At 45.8% G+C, this 19681-nt stretch overlaps 1 protein-coding gene across 2 annotated transcripts in view; it reads right to left on the reverse strand.

The window, feature by feature from the left end:
• The window catches only part of MTAP (methylthioadenosine phosphorylase), a 29222-nt gene extending 13816 nt beyond the window's left edge, over window positions 1-15406 (reverse strand). For both annotated transcript variants that reach the window (XM_081176942.1, XM_081176943.1), the window contains exons 1-5: window positions 15291-15406; window positions 3642-3728; window positions 3323-3381; window positions 1337-1504; window positions 124-226 (exon numbers count right to left, since the gene is read on the reverse strand). In XM_081176942.1, coding sequence (XP_081033068.1) covers window positions 124-226; window positions 1337-1504; window positions 3323-3381; window positions 3642-3728; window positions 15291-15326 — 453 coding nt within the window. In that variant the 5' untranslated portion in view covers window positions 15327-15406. The remainder of the gene's footprint in view (window positions 1-123; window positions 227-1336; window positions 1505-3322; window positions 3382-3641; window positions 3729-15290) is intronic.
• Window positions 15407-19681: the final 4275 nt, after the last annotated feature.

The raw sequence follows: 19681 nt of genomic DNA on the forward strand, positions 1-19681 counted from the left end.
CCAATATCAACATTAAATGAAACAGGAGGGGATAAAGCTGGAAAGGAAAACCAGCAACATGTTTCTCTTTCTGTTGAGATTCCAGCCGCAGACGACGGACTCAATAAGCAAAGATCCACCAACCTCTCTAGTTTTGGCGCAGAAAGGTTCTGCCATAGGGATGTGGCAGACTCCCGGGAGGCCGGGACAGCTCCCATCATAAAAGGTGAGATGCCTTTTGGTGGTCCTGTGGGTGGGGAAAAACATTGATTAGAAATTTTAAAAAACACCTGATTGGCAAGGAAAGGTCAGCATGTTCAGTCACTGTAGTATCAATGCCACCCATTCGCCTCTTTTTTCCATCTTGCGAGCCGACAGGAGATCAGTAGAGTAGGGGTCAGCAAGGTTTACCTCACCTGGACCGGTTCACTCCAGCAGAGATTCCTCCAGCAGAGATTTCTGGAGTCTGCGCACCTGCAATTTCAGGTGTCTGCATCTGTGCGCCTGCGATTTCTGCTGTCTGCGCAGATGTGATTTCCGGTGCCGCGGAAGCGAGTCCCCGTGCTGCGCAGGTTTAGCGCAGCACATAGGGACTCGCCGAGCGGGTGCCTTGGTTCGGGGGCGGCTCGTGGGCCGGTTAAACAACCCCCATGGGCCGCCTGTCCTACATTCCTGAGCATTCTCCTACATTCCTAAACATTCCCACACTTAGGTTTCCCCTGAATCAAGTATGTGTAGTGTGCTCTGAGCACCGAAGAATTGATGCTTTTGAATTGTGGTGCTGGAAGAGACTCTTGAGAGTCCCATGGACTGCAAGAAGATCAAACCTATCCATTCTGGAGGAAATCAGCCCTGAGTGCTCACTGGAAGGACAGATTGTGAAGCTGAGGCTCCAGTACTTTGGCCACCTCATGAGAAGAGAAGACTCCCTGGAAAAGACCCTGATGTTGGGAAAATGGAGGGCACAAGGAGAAGGGGACAACAGAGGACGAGATGGTTGGACAGTGTTCTCAAAGCTACCAGCATGAGTTTGACCAAACTGCGGGAGGCAGTGGAAGACAAGAGGGCCTGGCGTGCTCTGGTCCAGGGGGTCACGAAGAGTCAGACACGACTAAACGACTAAACAACAACAACAACAAGTGTGGTCTTGAAGGAATGGGTTTGAACTCCAATAAGGCTACAGTCTTTGGTTCCAGATTCACAAATTGGTATTTCCATTACAACCTCACCACCCCATTAATATCCATATATGAAAAGCAGGGATACTTTGGGAATAAAGCTTCTGCTCCAGCCCAAGATCTAATACAATGATTGCCCAGCCCAGCTCCTCATATAAGATCTCCATCTTTTTTTTTACCTGTCTATGAACTGATCTATTATGACAACGTCTCCAGGCTGAATCTCTTCTCTCAAAGAACCACAGGCTGTGGTCACCAGAAGATGAGTGCAGCCCTCTTCCTTCAGAGCCCACAGATTGGCACGGTAATTGACATGTGTCGGAATGATGGTGTGATGCCTTCCATGCCTACGTAGAGAAAGAGGGGAGGGGGAAAACAGCAAAGCTAAAATTCAAGACAGGGTTGGGGGAAGCAAACAACTCAGGGAAAGATGCGTTTCCTGTTGCGGTTAGGAATGAATTCACCAAACAGTGGTTTTATTCTGTTCCACCACCTCTTTAAAAGCAATTTACTTATGTAAGAATGGTGTGAGGAGAGTAGCTGGGGATCAGGACCAATAGATCTGGCCAATCCAGAGGCTTCAACTTGCTCTCCCATTTCAGGGACAAATGTCATACACCTTGTGTGCCAGAAGCTATGAGGGTTTAGTACATATAGTTTCTAAGGGAGCAGGTGGCGCTGTGGTCTAAACCACTGAGCCTCTTGGGCTTGCCGATCGAAAGGTCGGCGGTTCAAATCCCCGCGATGGGGTGAGCTCCCGTTGCTCTGTCCCTGCTCCTGCCAACCTAGCAGTTTGGAAGCACGTCAAAGTGCAAGTAGATAAATAGGTACTGCTGCGTTGGGAAGGTAAACGGCGTTTCCGTGCACTCTGGTTTCCATCATGATGTCCCGTTGTGCCAGAAGCGGTTTAGTTCTGCTGGCCACATGAAAGCTGTCTGTGGACAAATGCCGGCTCCCTCAGTCTGAAAGAGAGATGAGCGCCGCAACCCCACAGTTGCCTTTGACTGGACTTAACTGTCCAGGAGTCCATTACCTTTTTTACCTATCCATTAGTCCTTCCATGTAGAATAGTTCTCGATCTCATTCATTAATTTTCTTTTGTTTTATGAGTGTTTTATCTTTTTGTCTGTCTTAGGTGATTTTTTATAAGCAGCTTATAGGCTGCTTATATTAAATCAAGGGAGCGGGTGGCGCTGTGGTCTAAACTACTGAGCCGCTTGGGCTTGCCGATTGGAAGGTTGGCAGTTCGAATTCCCACGACGGAGTGAGCTCCCATTGCTCTGTCTCAGCTTTTGCCAACCTAGTAGGTCAAAAGCACATCAGTGCAAGTAGATAACTAGGTACCACTGCGGCGAGAAGGTAAACAGCATTTCCGTGTGCTCTGGCTTCCGTCATGGTCCTCCATGTGCCAGAAGTGGTTTAGTCCTGCTGGCCACATGACCCGGAAAGCTGTCTTTGGACAAACGTCAGCTCCCTCGGCCTGAAAGTGAGATGAGCGCCACAACCCCATAGTCGCCTTTGACTGGACTTAACCATTCAGGGGTCCTTTCACTTTCCCTTTCTACATATAGTTTCTGGTTCAAATCCTCAGCCCTGGGATTCAAGGCCTGGGATTTTAAGATTTTTAGGACTGGTAGATTTTATCATTTTTTATGTTTCTGTATTCTTCTGTCCCAAACTCTCAGGAAAGTTTACATTTAATTTGCACCTATCTGTTAAATTTATATCCCAACCTTCCTTACAGGGCAGCAAAAACTTCTGTGATTAAAAACAAAACTCCACAATTTAAAAAAGAATAAAAACATATTCAAAACATTTAAAAATCCGTTAAAAACAATAAAACAAACTGAAGTACAGATGAAACAAAATAACGTGTCTGCACAGGCCAGCTGAAACAGGTAAGTTTTCAGCAAGCACATGTGTTGTTCAACACAATTAACTGAACTTGGAAGTTCTAAAGAAAGAGGAACAATTTTTAAGGCAGAGAACTCAATAAAGCCAATCAAGAACTATAAACCAATTAAAATTTACTGAAATGCTGGCGATAATTCTCAGCATTTAGCGTGCATCTTTAGCAGGTTAGATGCCTTGATTTAATGCATTTACGGCAAACCTTAATTTTTTCAGTAGAAGAGAAATACAAGTGATGCTTAAGGAATTCTTACCTGGCTAGAAGCACACAGTCAACGTTTTTTATCTTCCCCAAAATCAGAGCATCTGATGGCTAGAGTTAAAAACAGAAATAACACAAGAGAGGGATGGAAGACAACACGTTACAGAATGCCAACTGTGAATTTTAAACAATCTTAATTGCTATTTAGGCATGATTAAGGGGGCGGGGGGGGGAGATTCTTATTATTTATTTATTTATTTATTTATTTATTTATTTTCATTTAAAACAATCCAATAAAAGCCACATTAATACAATACCAAATTAAAATTGAATTTAAAAAGCCAATTATCCAAAAGGCTATTGGTACCTACCTTTCCATAAGGCGTATCAACGTATTTTTCTGTTCGTCCTTCTAATATGTCTGGGTCGTCCAGACCGGTCCCTCCGATAATTCCAATCTTGAGCACAAGAAACACGCATTAGTTTGGAAGACAACTGAAACTATTACTAAATGCTACACCACAATACTGTTTGGTTGTCACCTGCCCCCACCCCACTCGCCATTCCCCCCTTCCCTCTCCCCCTTTCTTCTTCCTCCTCCTAATTGTTTAAACCAATTCATGAATCAAGAACTAATACACTGACCACTAGTAATGAAACATATGTTGTAGATATTTTTCCACATTTATTATGCTATTTTTGTGATATACAAATAACATGAGAAAACTTTCTGCTGTACTTTATTGGAAGGAGAAAAACAACCATTTCCTTAATAACAATTTAAACAATTGATTTAACTGAAACAATAGCACTATAGCATATGTATCCATGTTTGTTAACTGATGTGGTTAAATAATTTTTTTAAAAAAAACAACAACTTAGACTGAGTTTTAGCACACATGAAAAACATAAAACAAATCCTTATTCCTGATGAATAAGTCTTTGGATTATAATTTAACTTAAATAGGAAACTATCGTTAGAAAGATTTTCCCTCCAAAAGCATTTTATTTTAAAAATCCGATGTAAATATATATAAAATGTGATTTTTCAAATTATTTTTTTAATAAATAATTGATTTTTATCCACCCTAATTCCTGCAGAAATCCCTGTGCCAGCGATGGGAAACCGGTGGGACTTCCACCATCCTTGACCACTGGGTACTCTGCCTGGGAGAGAGGTGAGCGAAGGCTGCAAAACCATCTGGAGGGGCTTTGTGCAGAGATGACCTTGGAGAAATCCAACGTGGTTCGAAGTTTAGTAGGATTGTTGGTGGCTAAATGAAGTTGTTTGCTGGGGTGTAGCAAGAACGGGTGATGATTTTATTTTTTTCCAAAAATGTTATTGGTTTTCACAATATTACAAACAGACAAACAAACACACAAGACAAACAAACATAAATCATAGCCTTATTGAAAATTACACTTATTAACTTTGTTAAGTGACTTCCTCGCTTCCCCTTGGTTGAATTTCGCTGCATGTCCTTTCAACGGTTTTCCAAATCCCAATTCTTATGAAATTTAACTTAAACATTAACATCCTTAAAACTTCACCTTATGGAATTAAATATATTAATTCATCACTTAACATAAATAAAATCCTAAGCCAATTAAGTATCTGCAAGCTATTTTCAATTAATTTAACTTAACAAACTTAACTAGATAATCATTAAATTTATTCCACTCTTCCTGGTACTCCTCCTCCTTCTGGTCGCAGACTCTTCCGGTTAGGTCGGCTAGCTCCGAAAAATCCATCATCTTCATCTGCCATTCTTCTATTGTTGGTAATTCTTGGGTTTTCCACTTTTTAGCTAACAAAATAGGAGCAGCAGCTGTGGCATACAAAAATAATTTTACATAGAATCATAGAATTGGAAGAGACCACAGGGGCCATCGAGTCCAACCCCCTGCCAAGCAGGAAACACCATCAGAGCACTCCTGACATATGGTTGTCAAGCCTCTGCTTAAAGACCTCCAAAGTAGGAGACTCCACCACACTCCTTGGCAGCAAATTCCACTGTCAGGAAGTTCTTCCTCATGTTTAGGTGGAATCTTCTTTCTTGTAGTTTGGATCCATTGCTCCGTGTCCGCTTCTCTGGAGCAGCAGAAAACAACCTTTCTCCCTCCTCTATGTGACATCCTTTTATATATTTGAACATGGCTATCATATCACCCCTTAACCTCCTCTTCTCCAGGCTAAACATGCCCAGCTCCCTTAGCCGTTCCTCGTAAGGCATCGTTTCCAGGCCTTTGACCATTTTGGTTGCCCTCCTCTGGACACGTTCCAGTTTGTCAGTGTCCTTCTTGAATTGTGGTGCCCAGAACTGGACACAGTACTCCAGGTGAGGTCTGACCAGAGCAGAATACAGTGGCACTATTACTTCCCTTGATCTAGATGCTATACTCCTATTGATGCGGCCCAGAATTGCATTGGCTTTTTTAGCCCATCTTTTGCCCATCTTTCTTGGGCAATTCCAAAGCTGTTATTCCAAGAGCGGGTGATGATTTTAAGGTGTCCAGCGGGCGCATGGTTAGGACTCGGCTTGCGGGCAGATAGCGTCACTTTAGGATGGAGCCTGACAACTTGTGACTGAGCCAGTTTACGTCATTCAAATGAACTGCCAGACCCAGGGAGGATGATTCCTCAAGAAGGCAGAGTTTGGGCATCTCTGCTACAACAATGAAACCATTCTTGTGCTGGGTTGTGTTTTTTTTAAGGTCAGGAATGGAAAAAACCAGTCACCCTATTTTTAGTCCTGGGCAGCTTCCTTACAGCTGGCTGGGATAGGGAAGGGAAAACTCTGCCACCCACACGCATTTCCTCCTTCCGCAGAGGGCAGCCGGTGTGCCAGTCCGGGGCTTTCCGCCTCAACCAGATGAGAACAGCAAATAGGTATGAATGGGACTGATGGAAAACCAACCAACCCCCCCCCCATTCCCGGCCCCCAGCCTCAGTAATTGGCTCTAGGTCAGGAGTCAGCAAACTTTTTCAGCAGGGGGCCGGTCCCTTGTCCCTCAGACCTTGTGGAGGGCCAGACTATTTTTTTTGGGGGGGGGGAGGAGAACGAATTCCTATGCCCCACAAATAACCCAGAGATGCATTTTAAATAAAAGCACACATTCTGCTCATGTCAAAACACCAGGCAGGCCCCACAAAGAACCCATAGGTGCATTTTAAATAAAAGGAAACATTCTACTCATGTAAAAACTCGCTGATTCCTGGACCGACTGCGGGATGAATTTATAAGGCGATTGGGCCAGATCCAGCCCCCGGGCCTTGGTTTGCCCACCCATGTCCTAAAACTCTTGCCACTGTAGAGGATTCTTTATATTTTTGGTTTTTTTAAAAAAATCATTTTTCATTTTCGTTCATCACATACCGAATTTTTCGCCCTATAGGACGCACCTATTTTTTGGGGGGGGGCATAAAGAAAAAAAATTATTCCCCCCAGCCGCGGCTTCAGCACGCCCCGCGGTCCGGGCAGCAGGCTGCTATCTGCAGCCTAGGGAGCCCTGTAGGAACTCCTGCGGGCTCCCCAGGCTTGCGGATAGCTTCCTGAAGCCTGGAGAGCGAGAGGGGTCGGTGCGCACCAACCCATCTCGCTCTCCAAGCTTCAGCGAAAGCCTGCATTTGCCCCATAGGACGCACACACATTTCCCCTTCATTTTTGGAGGGGGAAAAGTGCATCCTATGGGGCGAAAAATACGGTATATATTCCTCCCTCCCTCCCCTCCAAGACTTCCCCCAACTTGCATTTCTGGTTTGTTTCTATTTTCACCCGCTTTGCTATCTCTCAACAGAAAAAGTTATTAATAACATAGCATCAAACCTTAAAAACATAAAAACAAAATTAAATACATCGTCTTATTTCACTATCTTCCAAACATTTTCTGATGCTAATAAAGTGGATGTTTATTTAAATCCTGCCATCAAGTCTACTGCCTTTCTTTGTTTCTGCAAATATAATATGAATGTTTCCCAATCTTTTTCAAAGTCTCTGTTGTCTTTTTCTCTTAGTCTTTCTGTCATTTTTGCCACTGTAGAGGAGTCTGAGGAATGAAACAGGCACTCAGTTTGTGCTGGGCATTGGTGAAGCCAGACAGGTCTCACTTTTGCCCTAGCTGAGCAGATCGGTTCCTACAGCACAGCTGATGTTTGTTCCGCAGCTGCTGCTGTTGCTTCTTTGGCGATCCCTCGTAGCCGAGTAAGATTGTCTTCCATGAATGTGATCTTTACAATGTGTACGTAAGTGACTGTGGAGGCCAATTCTAGATGCTCACATCCTTCCACAGTGAGGGTTTGCCAAACGTGCCTTCCTCTTGGCACGTTTCTCCCTTGCGTCCCGAGTTCGAGTGTCTTCAAAGTCCATGACACCTTTGGTGAAGGCGGTTCTCCAACTGGAGCACTTGCAGGCCAGTGATTCTCAGGTGTTGGCGGGCCGGATTTAGAAGGTGATTGGGGCGGATCCGACCCTCGGGCCTTAGGTTGCCTACCCATGCTCTAGGTAATAAGGCTTAAGTCTTCCGTTAGTGAGTGGAAGAACTCCAGTACAGTGGTACCTTGGTTCTCAAACTTAATCCATTCTGGAAGTCCGTTCCAAAACCAAGATGCGCTTTCCCATAGAAAGTCATGCAAAATGGATTAACCCGTTCCAGACTTTTAAAAACAACCCCTAAAACAGCAGTGTAACATGAAATTTACTATCTAACAAAATGAAAGCAACAAACAATGTACTGCAGTCACACAATCAATCAATCAGTAGCTGAACTGAAAGAAATTCACGATATATCTGAAAGACAATTGTAATCAATTGACATCGCTTGTAGGGTTACAAGACGTTTTGTAAGGAGAACTATATGAATTATTGCGAAAGAGGACTAAGAAGGAGTTTGCTTAGGATTTGGATTTCATAGCAATAACTATTAAAATAAAATGCAAAATTAGAAAGGAAGTTAGAAAACCACCAGTCGAGGTTGAGGGAAGTCCTAGGCGGTGATAGCCAAAGGTCTGTTATGTTTTCTAAGATGGGATGTAATGTTTGGAAGACATGTATAAAAACTAATAAAAAATATATTTTAAAAAAATCAGTAGCTGAACTGGGTTCCACCCAGTCACAAAAACAAAAAAAGCCACAAAAACACAAAATAAATAGCAAAAACAGACAGACCTCAGCATAACACTCAAAACGGAAGTGTGTCACTCAAAATGGAAGTGTGTCACTCAAAACGGAGCACGTTTGACTTCCGAAAAAGTTTGCAAACTGGAAGTTACTTCTGGGTTTGCAGTGTTTGGGTTCCAAGTTGTTTGAGTACCAAGGTACCACTGTAAAGTCAAAAAATGAAGTTCCCCTGTAACATCAAAAATTAAAGCACCGTAGGGGTGGCTTTAAACATCTAATAGCTTTCTACTTGCAGAGAACTCTTTCCACATCAATTTGTCTACCGTGGAATCCCCACATTGCAGGAATTTCTGGGAGGAAATCCCCAGAATTTGCAAAAGGTACATGCCAGGTCTGTTGGACCTGCCTTAAAATAACCACCTCAGGTAAAGTTTAAGAGCATCGAATGAGTTGTCTCTTAAGCAAGCTTGGCTGTTGATGCTGGTTTCACTTAGGACCTTAAATAGAAAACTATCTTAAAAAGCAGAGACATCACCTTGCCGACAAAGGTCCGTATAGTTAAAGCTATGGTTTTCCCAGTAGTGATGTATGGATTTGAGAGCTGGACCATAAAGAAGGCTGATCACCAAAGAATGGATCCATTTGAATTGTGGTGCTGGAGGAGACTCCCATGGACTGCAAGAAGATCAAACCATTCTGAAGGAAATCAGCCCTGAGTGCTCACTGGAAGGACAGATCGTGAAGCTGAGGCTCCAAGACTTTGGCCACCTGATGAGAAGAGAAGACTCCCTGGAAAAGACCCTGATGTTGGGAAAGATGGACAGCACAAGGAGAAGGTGACGACAGAGGACGAGATGGTTGGACAGTGTTCTCAAAGCTACCAGCATGAGTTTGACCAAACTGCGGGAGGCAGTGGAAGACAGAAGTGCCTGGCGTGCTCTGGTCTATGGGGTCACGAAGAGTCGGACACGACTAAACAACAACAACAATCTTTAAAAAGATTTTTCCTCCAAAAGCATTTTATTTTAAAAATAAATAACTGGGAGATTTCGAGGAACCCCGAGTTTTCCTGAGACGCAGCTCGAAAACCACTGGATTAAGTAAACCATTGTGGGGGATAAATATCTGTGTTGCCAGATACTTACAATAAATAAATAGCAACAGACATAAAATACTCCATCCCGTGCCTACTTCTTTAAGACGGACCTCTTTTTTATTTAAAAAGATCTTTCTTCACTTTCAATTATAATAGGAACATTTATTTCATTAGGCTAAGGCTATGTGGTTCTTGTGATCAGTCCAAAGCTCTGGTTGAAGTTCATGCCATAGCTTGGAAGAACCTGCCAAGGACCAGCAAACAGAAACACACATTCTTTCTGATTTGCTGCCATCTTGTGGCATGGAAGTGGTAGTGCAGGCAAACTGGGTGCAACATAAGTGAAGACAGATTTGCAATTTCCAGTGTGCTCCTAAAAGCAGTGTGGATAAAAATCAATGCTTTTAAAAAAATAAAATTAAAAAATTGGATTTGTTTAAATTTAAATCGGATTTTTAAAATAAAATGCTTTTGGAGGGAAAATCTTTCTAAAGATAGTTTTCTATTTAAGTTACATTATAGTCCAACGGCTACTCATCAGGAAATAAGGATTTGTTTTAAGTTTTTCATCAGTCTAAGGTTGTTGTTTTTTATCATTTAACCACCTCAGTTAACAAACATGGATGCATATGCTATAATGTTATTGTTTCAGTTAAATAAATTGTTTAAATTGTTATTAAGGAAATGGTTGTTTTTCTCCTTCCAATAAAGTACAGCAGAAAAGTTGTCCAGATACAAACAATAATTTCATAATTGCCTGTCTTTGTATTTCTAATAGTATAACCAAATCAGTAATTTTTTATATAACTGTAAAAACCACTCTGAAAATTTATTATTCCAAAAATGAAACCTTCATCTGGTTGTAAATGTTAAGATTATACCAGCAAGAACGAGTCTTTCTGTAAAGAAATGAATTAAATCGATTTGATTTAAATCAAATCCACCCTGCGTAAAAGCATCAAATAAGGCTGGAATAATATTGCCTGAATGTTACCATCAAAAGGTTCCCGTGTCACGCAACTGAAGCTACCATTCCACGTTACAAATACAGTGGTACCTCGGGTTAAGTACTTAATTCGTTCCGGAGGTCCGTTCTTAACCTGAAACTGTTCTTAACCTGAAGCACCACTTTAGCTAATGGGGCCTCCTGCTGCTGCCAAGCCGCCAGAGCATAATTTCTGTTCTCATCCTGAAGCAAAGTTCTTAACCCGAGGTACTATTTCTGGGTTAGCAGAGTCTGTAACCTGAAGCGTATGTAACTTGAGGTACCACTGTACCCAGCTGGCAACCAAATCCCTTCCACATAGAATTATAGAGCTGGAACGGATCTTGAAGTTTATCTGGCAACCCTCGCTGTTACGCAAGAGCCAGAGCTACCAACTTGGGCTTCTGAGTTTGGCTGCTTTTGGGTTTCAATTACATTATGTTCTGCTGTGATCAGCTGGATCCCATTTTGCTGCAAAAGCAATCTATCTATGTGCTCGCTCCAACTGCTTAGTAATGAATGTTACACCTATGCAAAACGGAGAGAGGCTTTCTTCAGGCAAGGATAAAATGCACAGGCCTCAAGTTTTCTGAAACTATAGGCAGCACTGAGTTCGTACTGTTAAGCCAGTTGAAGTCAATGGGATTAAATGAGCCTAACGTTGTGATGTCTGGAAGTGAGAGCTGGACCATAAAGAAAGCTGATCACTGAAGAATGGATGCTTTTGAATTGTGGTGCTGGAGGAGACTCTTGAGAGTCCCATGGACTGCAAGAAGATCAAACCATTCTGAAGGAAATCAGCCCTGAGTGCTCACTGGAAGGACAGATCCTGAAGCTGAGGCTCCAATACTTTGGCCACCTCATGAGAAGAGAAGACTCCCTGGAAAAGACCCTGATGTTGGGAAAGATGGAGGGCACAAGGAGAAGGGGACAACAGAGGATGAGATGGTTGGACAGTGTTCTCGAAGCTACCAGCATGAGCTTGGCCAAACTGCGGGAGGCAGTGGAAGACAGGAGTGCCTGGCATGCTCTGGTCCATGGGGTCACGAAGAGTCGGACATGACTAAACGACTAAACTACAACAACGTTGTGCTGAAGACTGGCCAGAGGGAAGATAAGTGCTTGAGATGAAGGAAGGGAAAAGAAGAGGAGCAACTTGACCACTGTAGCAATTGCCTCCCATCAGTGGGGGTCTTTGCCACTTCTCAGGAGGGGAGGGGTGATGCAGCAGAGAGGCCAGAGTTGTGCGGATGCCCCACGCAGAAACACCAGATAAGCTCTATCAGGGCACCTGCGCAGCCATTATCTCACCACCACCTGGCTAGTACCACTCCCCTACCAAAGTGGTAGCAACTCCATTGCAGGGAAGCTACAGCTGCAACTCTATCCCACTGGCCAGTGTTTGAAATTAGCCAGGAGTCAGACACATTTTGTCCCTGATTACTGGCCACTTGTGGTCACAAGTGAAGATACCTTCGCTCGGTGGAACGTCTCCACCCCATTGATCTGCCCGGACACTGAGGTCCAGCACTGAGGGCCTTCTGGCGGTTCCCTCACCGCAAGAAGCGAAGTTACAGGGAATCAGGCAGAGGGCCTTCTTGGTGGTGGCACCCGCCTCCCGTCAGATGTCAAGGAGCTTCACAATATTCCAATATACCTGAAGGAGCTTCTCCACCCCCATCGTTCAGCCCAGACACAGAGGTCCAGCGCCAAGGGCCTTCTGGCGGTTTCCTCATTGCAAGAAGCCATGTTACAGGGAATCAGGCAGAGGGCCTTCTTGGTGGTGACACCCGCCCTGTGGAACGCCCTCCCATCAGATGTCAAGGAAATAAACAACTACCTGGATTTTAGAAGATGTCTGAAGGCAGCTCTGTTTAGGGAAGTTTTTAATGACTGATGTTTTAATGTATTTTTAATCTTTTGTTGGAAGCCACCCAGAGTGGCTGGGGAAACCCAGCCAGATGGGCGGGGTATAAATAATAAACTATTATTATTATTATTATTATTATTATTATTATTATTATTATTATTATTACCTGGGTAGAGTGTTAGGAACTCATATACATAAGCTAGGCGCCAAATGGCTCCTTAAACCAAGGTTACAGTCACCAAAATGGACTGTCTAGTTGCCATTTTGGGGCAAGACGGATCTAAAGTCTTATTTTTCGAAAGATGGACTCACTGTGGCTGACCCTCAGTTGAACATCTGGCTAGTTCAGATGTCAATCTTGAGCTGGGTTGAGAGATCTGAGAACTTAAAGAAGAAATGTCACCTGACCCAGGGACAGTCCACATATATACAGTGGTACCTCGGGTTAAGTACTTAATTCGTTCCGGGGGTCCGTTCTTAACCTGAAACTGTTCTTAACCTGAAGCACCACTTTAGCTAATGGGGCCTCCTGCTGCTGCCGCACCGCCGGAGCACGATTTCTGTTCTCATCCTGAAGCAAATTTCTTAACCCGAGGTAATATTTCTGGGTCAGAAGAGTCTGTAACCTGAAGCATATGTAACCCGAGGTACCACTGTATTGGCCTCTTTTTCTTACTGGTGGCACGGGCCATTCAGAATGTAAGAATATTCTTCACAACTTTGAGCAGGGCATTGGGGTGGGAGAAGTGAAGACAAGCAACAAAAAAATCGCTACTCCTGCTAAGGTTGCACCAAAAATGCATTTTGGTTCCAGAAATCCATTCTGATGGGGCAGATAAAATGCAACGGATAGAAGTCTAAAGGATGTGTGTCATTAGTGTGTGAAAACAGTCAAGCTCCAAGGGATCCCCAGGCATGTACCTCCAGATGGTAGATACCATCCTGGCATTCCCTCTAGGCCGCGAGTGGCCAATATCCCGGTGCAAAATGCGCCTGGTGAATTTTGAACACTGTTCATGAATGCCAGCCATTGTGACTTCAGGAATATCCCCCGCCTCTGCCAATTTTCTTCCTAATTTCACATTCAGAATGAAGACTAGGGAAAAGTCTTGGAAGCCCAGAGCAGTTCCAGGGGGGATCCCTCCCCCCAGCTTTTCAAAGAGAACTGGGATTCTCATGTGCAGCAGAACAGTGACCAGCTCCAGCCCTTCTCTCTGAGCTTGGAGGTCAGGAGGAAAGGCAAGGTTTCGCCCTGATCCCATCCACCCCCTGGCGGAATCACCTGTCACAAGCCTGAATGACTTTATAGGTTTCCCCATGAAGTCGGAAACGGTTTGCACTTATAGCTTCAACAAACCCTAACTCCTGTCGGCTATGTGTGACACATTCGAACTTTGTGGACACACAGAATAATTTTTTAAAAAAGGATAAAAAGGGACAACTCAAGATAGGTTAAAAATAATACATACAATGAAGGCATGAAAGAGACAAGATCAAATTCAGCAAGATCTCACTGTTTCCTCAGGTTAACCTCGGGTTAAGTACTTAATTCGTTCCGGAGGTCCGTTCTTAACCTGAAGCACCACTTTAGCTAATGGGGCCTCCTGCTGCTGCCACGCCGCCGGAGTCCGATTTCTGTTCTTATCCTGAAGCAAAGTTCTTAACCTGAAGCACTATTTCTGGGTTAGCGGAGTCTGTAACCTGAAGCGTATGTAACCCGAGGTGTCACTGTGATAGGAAGCATTCTACCTCTACAGCTCTTCTCAAGAGGAGCGGCTGCTGTGCGTGTATCTAAGTGCATGCATTCTGTCAAAGCAACAGATACAATCACTTTCAGAAATGGCAAACTAGGGAATATCGATCACATGGATTGGAACTATCCAAAGAATGCAAATAGGCCGTTCATGGTATTTCAGCGTGCCCTAAAAACCAATGTGGTATCCTGTATAAGGAACAGGTTCTGTGACTCACAGCTCAGTTGGTTAGAACTTGGGGCTGATAACGCCGAGGTTGCAGGTTCGGTCCCCTTATGGGACAGATGCATATCCCTGCCTTGCAGGGGGTTGGACTAGATGATCCTCAGGGGTCCCTTTCAACTCTACTATTCTAGGATTGTATGATATAGGTATCTAAATGCACGACAGTTCACCCGATTTCTAAAAGCCGTTGATTAGCTATATTTGAGCGGCACATGGTGGAAAAACCCTCTGTGACTAATAGAGGAAACTCATCTGCATAATTAAGAAATAGAGGGTGAGAACTCAGTACATGTCTCAGACTCCAGATCACTTACAGCAGATCCATTACTCAGGATGGTCCTATGGGGCAGCAAACAAGGGGAGTGGAGGCAGGGGTAAAAGCGCATTCACAGGGCAACTGTTTTCTTTGCCGCACAAATCTGGGGGGTATTCATTCCGGGATTCTTAATACTGTAGTGTGCGGTGTTTCTAAACCACTGTGCTTTCCAAGAAAGAAGAAGAAGAAAACCCCGAAGGCAAAATCCTCGGTTTAACAAAAGCCAGGGACGCTTGGCCAAGCGTCCCCGAGCATGTGTGCAGAAAACCACTGTCGCCTGTGCACAAAGCCCGGCGTGTCGCCAGGCACTCCTCGCGCTCAAGCGGGGTTTACTCTCGGGTAAGTGCACCCAGGGGACTGCGCGCGCACACCCACCCACCCTCCAGGCTCCAGCACTGCTGGAGAAGGCGCCTTTACGCGCGCCAAAGGCGCCTAGGCGCACGACTTGTGCAGGCCGACGGAGATCCCCAAGGGCTCCCGGCCCACACCAACGCCGCCGCGCCCGCGCGCTCAGGCCCCGCGCACGCCCAGGCCCCCTTCCCGTTCCTCGGGAGCCCAAGGGAGCCGCCCCTTCGGGGAAAGGGAGCCGCCGAGATGCGTCCCCAGCCGGGAGAGGCGGCAGAGGCAGCAGCAGCAGCAGGGAGGCGCCTCGCTTACCTTCACGGGCGGGCAGGCGGCGGCGGCTGCAGCCATGTTGCTCAGGGAGGAGAAGCGGCGGAGAGGAGGGCGGTCCCTGGCTAGGCGCGCCCACCGGCTCTCCGCCCCCGGCAGGAGGCGAAGCGCAAAGCGCGGGGATCCCGCCCAGCCAGCCAAGGGGTTCCCGTTTGTCGCTCCAGTTCCCTTCCCTTTTTTATTTCAATTAATACATTTATTTAGTTAGTTAGTTCTTCAAATTAGAATTTTACAACCGCATATCCAACATACAACTTAAAAACAAGATTCCAGAGAATCTCCTGGATTTCCCCTCTCCCTTTGTGGGTCCTGTTATCAATCATTTCCTCCTAAACATCCAAATCCTTTACGTCTCCAAAATTCGCCCTTAAACTACAAGTGTCATTTGCCGCTGCAGTTTCCTAAGCAGTACACGGAATCTAGGTGGAAACCTTGGGAAGAAGCCAGGTTAAAAGAAAGACACCCGAGCAAGCCGACCGCAGCGATCATTGCTGGCCGTGATCGTGATCCACACAATAGATCCGGCTGTGGCGCGTTAATTGCGCAAAGCGCGGCGGAGGCACCCCAAGTCAGCCATTTATTCTTTGATTGGTATGTTCTCTCTCTGTCTCTTCCTCTCTCACACACAGACAAACTGCATCATGCTGGAAGCAGCTTGCAACTCAGATAAACGGGGGGCACTTCCAGCAAACACCACAGAAGCTTAATAAGTGAGCGAAACAAGAAAACAACATGTCAAAACTTTAGCAAATATAAGAACAGGAGAAAAAACCCCCAGCATATTCCAATGCTATAAATATAGCAAGATTATATGCAGCATCCATAGCAAAAAATAACAAGGGAGCTGATAACAAGGTGCTGAAAACGCCAAGGATTGGGACCCCGTAGGGGCCACCTGCATATTCCTGCATCGCAGGGGATTGGGCTACGTGACCCCAGAGGCAGGGCCGTCTTTAGCGTAGCAAAGATCTGCCCAGTGCCCCCCAATTTAGTTTAAAGGTAAAGGGACCCCTGACCATTAGGTCCAGTTGTGGCTGACTCTGGGGTTGGGGCGCTCATCTCGCTTTATTGGCCGAGGGAGCCGGCGTACAGCTTCCGGGTCATGTGGCCAGCATGACAAAGCCGCTTCTGGCGAACCAGAGCAGCGCATGGAAACGCCGTTTACCTTCCCGCCGGAGTGGTACCTATTTATCTACTTGCACTTTGATGTGCTTTCGAACTGCTAGGTTGGCAGGAGTATGGACCGAGCAATGGGAGCTCACCCTGTCACGGGGATTCAAACCGACGACCTTCTGATTGGCAAGTCCTAGGCTCTGTGGTTTAACCCACAGCGCCACCCGTGTCCCTTAAAATTTTAGTTTAGCTGCCCCCAAATTATTGAGGGTTTTTTTTTGGGGGGGGGGATCACTCACATGTAACAATGAAGCAGCGAAAAAAACCTGCTTTTGTTTCCTGACTCTTTGGGAATATTTGACGCTACAGAGTAAAAGAGCAACAGAGGAGGGGGGCGGGGGCCTTCGCTCCATTGCTTTTCACAGCCACCAATCGAGAGGGACCAGTATACAGTAGGTATACATTTGGTTCCCCCCAGAATTTGGCGGCCAGGTGCCTTGCACCCCTTGCACCCCCGGGTAAAGACGACCCTGCCCGGACATCCCTTCCAATTCTAGGATTCTCAGTTTCACTTTAATCCTAGAAACATCTCTCCCATGATGTTGCTCACAGTCTCCCTGGGGCAGCAGCTTCTTATAAGGCTTCCATGGGCGGCGGCGGCAAGGGGGGGGGGGGATGAACAGCAGCCCATAATGACAATAATAAACAGTTTACAGTTATGCCAAAATTTAAATAACTGCCAACCCCAATTAAGCATTTAACTAACACCAACCTGACAAAAACAAAACAGAGGAACCAAAATTAGAAGCGTTTAAAACAAAAACCAAAATTAGAAGCGTTTAAAACATTTTAGCCAGGTACCCCTACCCAAGAGTTGTTCCAGCAATGTCCCTCTGGCCTCCCAGGTGCCTTTTAGCTGTTCAGGGTGAGTGTGGGCCTGCCCCCTAGGACAGGTGGAAGGGGGCATTGCAACAGGGAGCAGGGATTCCTTCCAGCAGCAAATTGTGATCGCATGTAATTCTTTTCAGTAGTAGTAATAGCAATAGTGTGTGGATCCGGTGCAAATGCTTAAAAACACAATGCACAAGGCTAAAGTTGGTTCCTGGTAGGTGGGAATCGTAGCTCTGGGAAGAATAAACTACAGTTCCGAGGATTCTTTGGTAGAAGCAATGTAAAGTGGTAGCTTGGTTTGCAACCGTTTTGGATTACAACTGTTTTGGATTACAACCACGTCAAACCCAGAAGTCTGTGTCCCTTTTTTTGGGGGGGGGAGGCCCTATTGGCGAAAACGCGCCTTGGGTTACAACCTCTTTTGGTTTACAACCAGACCCCTGGAACAGATTATGGTTGTAAACCAAGGTACCACAATAACAACAACAACAACAACAACAACAACAACAACAACAACAACAACAACAACAACAATTTATTATTTATACCCCGCCCATCTGGCTGAGTTTCCCCAGCCACTCTGGGCGGCTTCCAATCAAGTGTTAAAAACAACACAGCATTAAATATTAAAAACTTCCCTAAACAGGGCTGCCTTCAGATGTCTTTTAAAGATAGGAAAGCTGCTTATTTCCTTCACATCTGAAGGGAGGGTGTTCCACAGGGTGGGCGCCACCACTGAGAAGGCCCTCTGTCTGGTTCCCTGTAACCTCATTTCTCGCAATGAGGGAACCACCAGAAAGCCCTCGGCGCTGGATCTCAGTGTCCGGGCAGAACGATGGGGGTGAAGACGCTCCTTAAGGTATACAGGACTGAGCCCGTTTAGGGCTTTAAAGGTCAGCACCAACACTTTGAATTGTGCTTGGAAACGTACTGGGAGCCAATGCAGATCTCTCAGGACTGGTGTTATGTGGTCCCAGTGGCCACTCCCATCACCAGTCTAGCTGCCGCATTCTGGATTAATTGCAGTTTCCGGGTCACCTTCAAAGGTAGCCCCACGTAGAGCGCGTTGCAGTAGTCCAAGCGGGAGATAGCTAGAGCACTGTACTTTAAACATATAAAGTTTTGGGACACCCTAAATGTCACATCCAGGCCATTGGGAGACTAAGAGATGTGTTGTGTTGCCATGCCACCTGTTGTACACACAAACACATTAGAAGGAGGGGGCTACGTATCCCCAAATAACCTGTGGGCTTTCACACATGCACTGCTACCCCTGGGACACTCACCTAAAATTGTATCTGGCTTAATGCTTCATTTTACATTAGTCCCTGTCTAGTGTGCTGAGCTCATGCCAAGGACTGGCAAGACATGTACAAATGAATAAAGGACTGCAGGTTTGCACCCCCTCCTCTCTCTCTCTCTCTAAATAATAATAACAATAGTAATAATAATATATTTATACCCTGCCTAACTGGCTGGGTTTCCCCAGCTACTCTGGGTGGCTTCCAACAGAATATTAGAAACATGATAAAACATCAAACTTCCCTAAACAGGGCTGCCTTCAGATGTCTTCTAAATGTCAGGTAGTTGTTTATTTCTTTGACATCTGGTGGGAGGGCGTTCCACAGGGCAGGTGGCACCACCAAGAAGGCCCTCTGCCTGGTTCCCTGTAACTTGGCTTCTCGCAGTGAGGGAACTCAGTGAAAGGCCCTCAGAGCTGGACCTCAGTGTCCGAGCTGAACAATGGGATTGGAGACGCTTCTTCAGGTCTACTGGGCCGAGGCCGTTTAGGGCTCCCTAAAATAGATACCGTATTTTTCGCCCTATAGGACACACTTTTCCCCCTCCAAAAATGAAGGGGAAATGTGGGTGCGTCCTATGGGGCGAATACATGCTTTCGCTGAAGCCTGGAGAGCGAGAGGCTCTTGCTCTCCAGGCTTCAGGAAGCTCTGCGCAACCCTCCGGAGCCCGGCGCCAAGCCGCGCCAGCCTCCGGAGGGTTGCGCAGAGCTGCCTGCCCTCCCGGGGTCTGCGCAGCTCTGCGCGACCCTCCGGAGCCCGGCGCCAAGCTGCGCCGGCCTCCGGAGGGTCGCGCAGAGCTGTCTCCCCCCGCGCCAGCCCCGTGCCTGGGGGGGGGAATAATTTTTTTTCTTTATTCCCCCCCCAAAAAAACTAGGTGCGTCCTATAGGGCGGTGCGTCCTATGGGGCGAAAAATACGGTACATTTATAGATACAAATGAGATGGGCCAAACTCTCTTGTTGGTTTCAGTATTGTTTACGAGGCTTCCCTGACAGTTGATGCTTGCACTGGAGATAGCATTCCATTTGCACACCTCTTCCTCAAAGGGGCCTCAAAATACACCCCCAATCAC

The sequence above is a fragment of the Podarcis bocagei genome (genome assembly GCF_964188305.1).
Source record: "Podarcis bocagei genome assembly, chromosome: 17".
NCBI classification, from domain to species: Eukaryota; Metazoa; Chordata; class Lepidosauria; order Squamata; family Lacertidae; genus Podarcis; species Podarcis bocagei.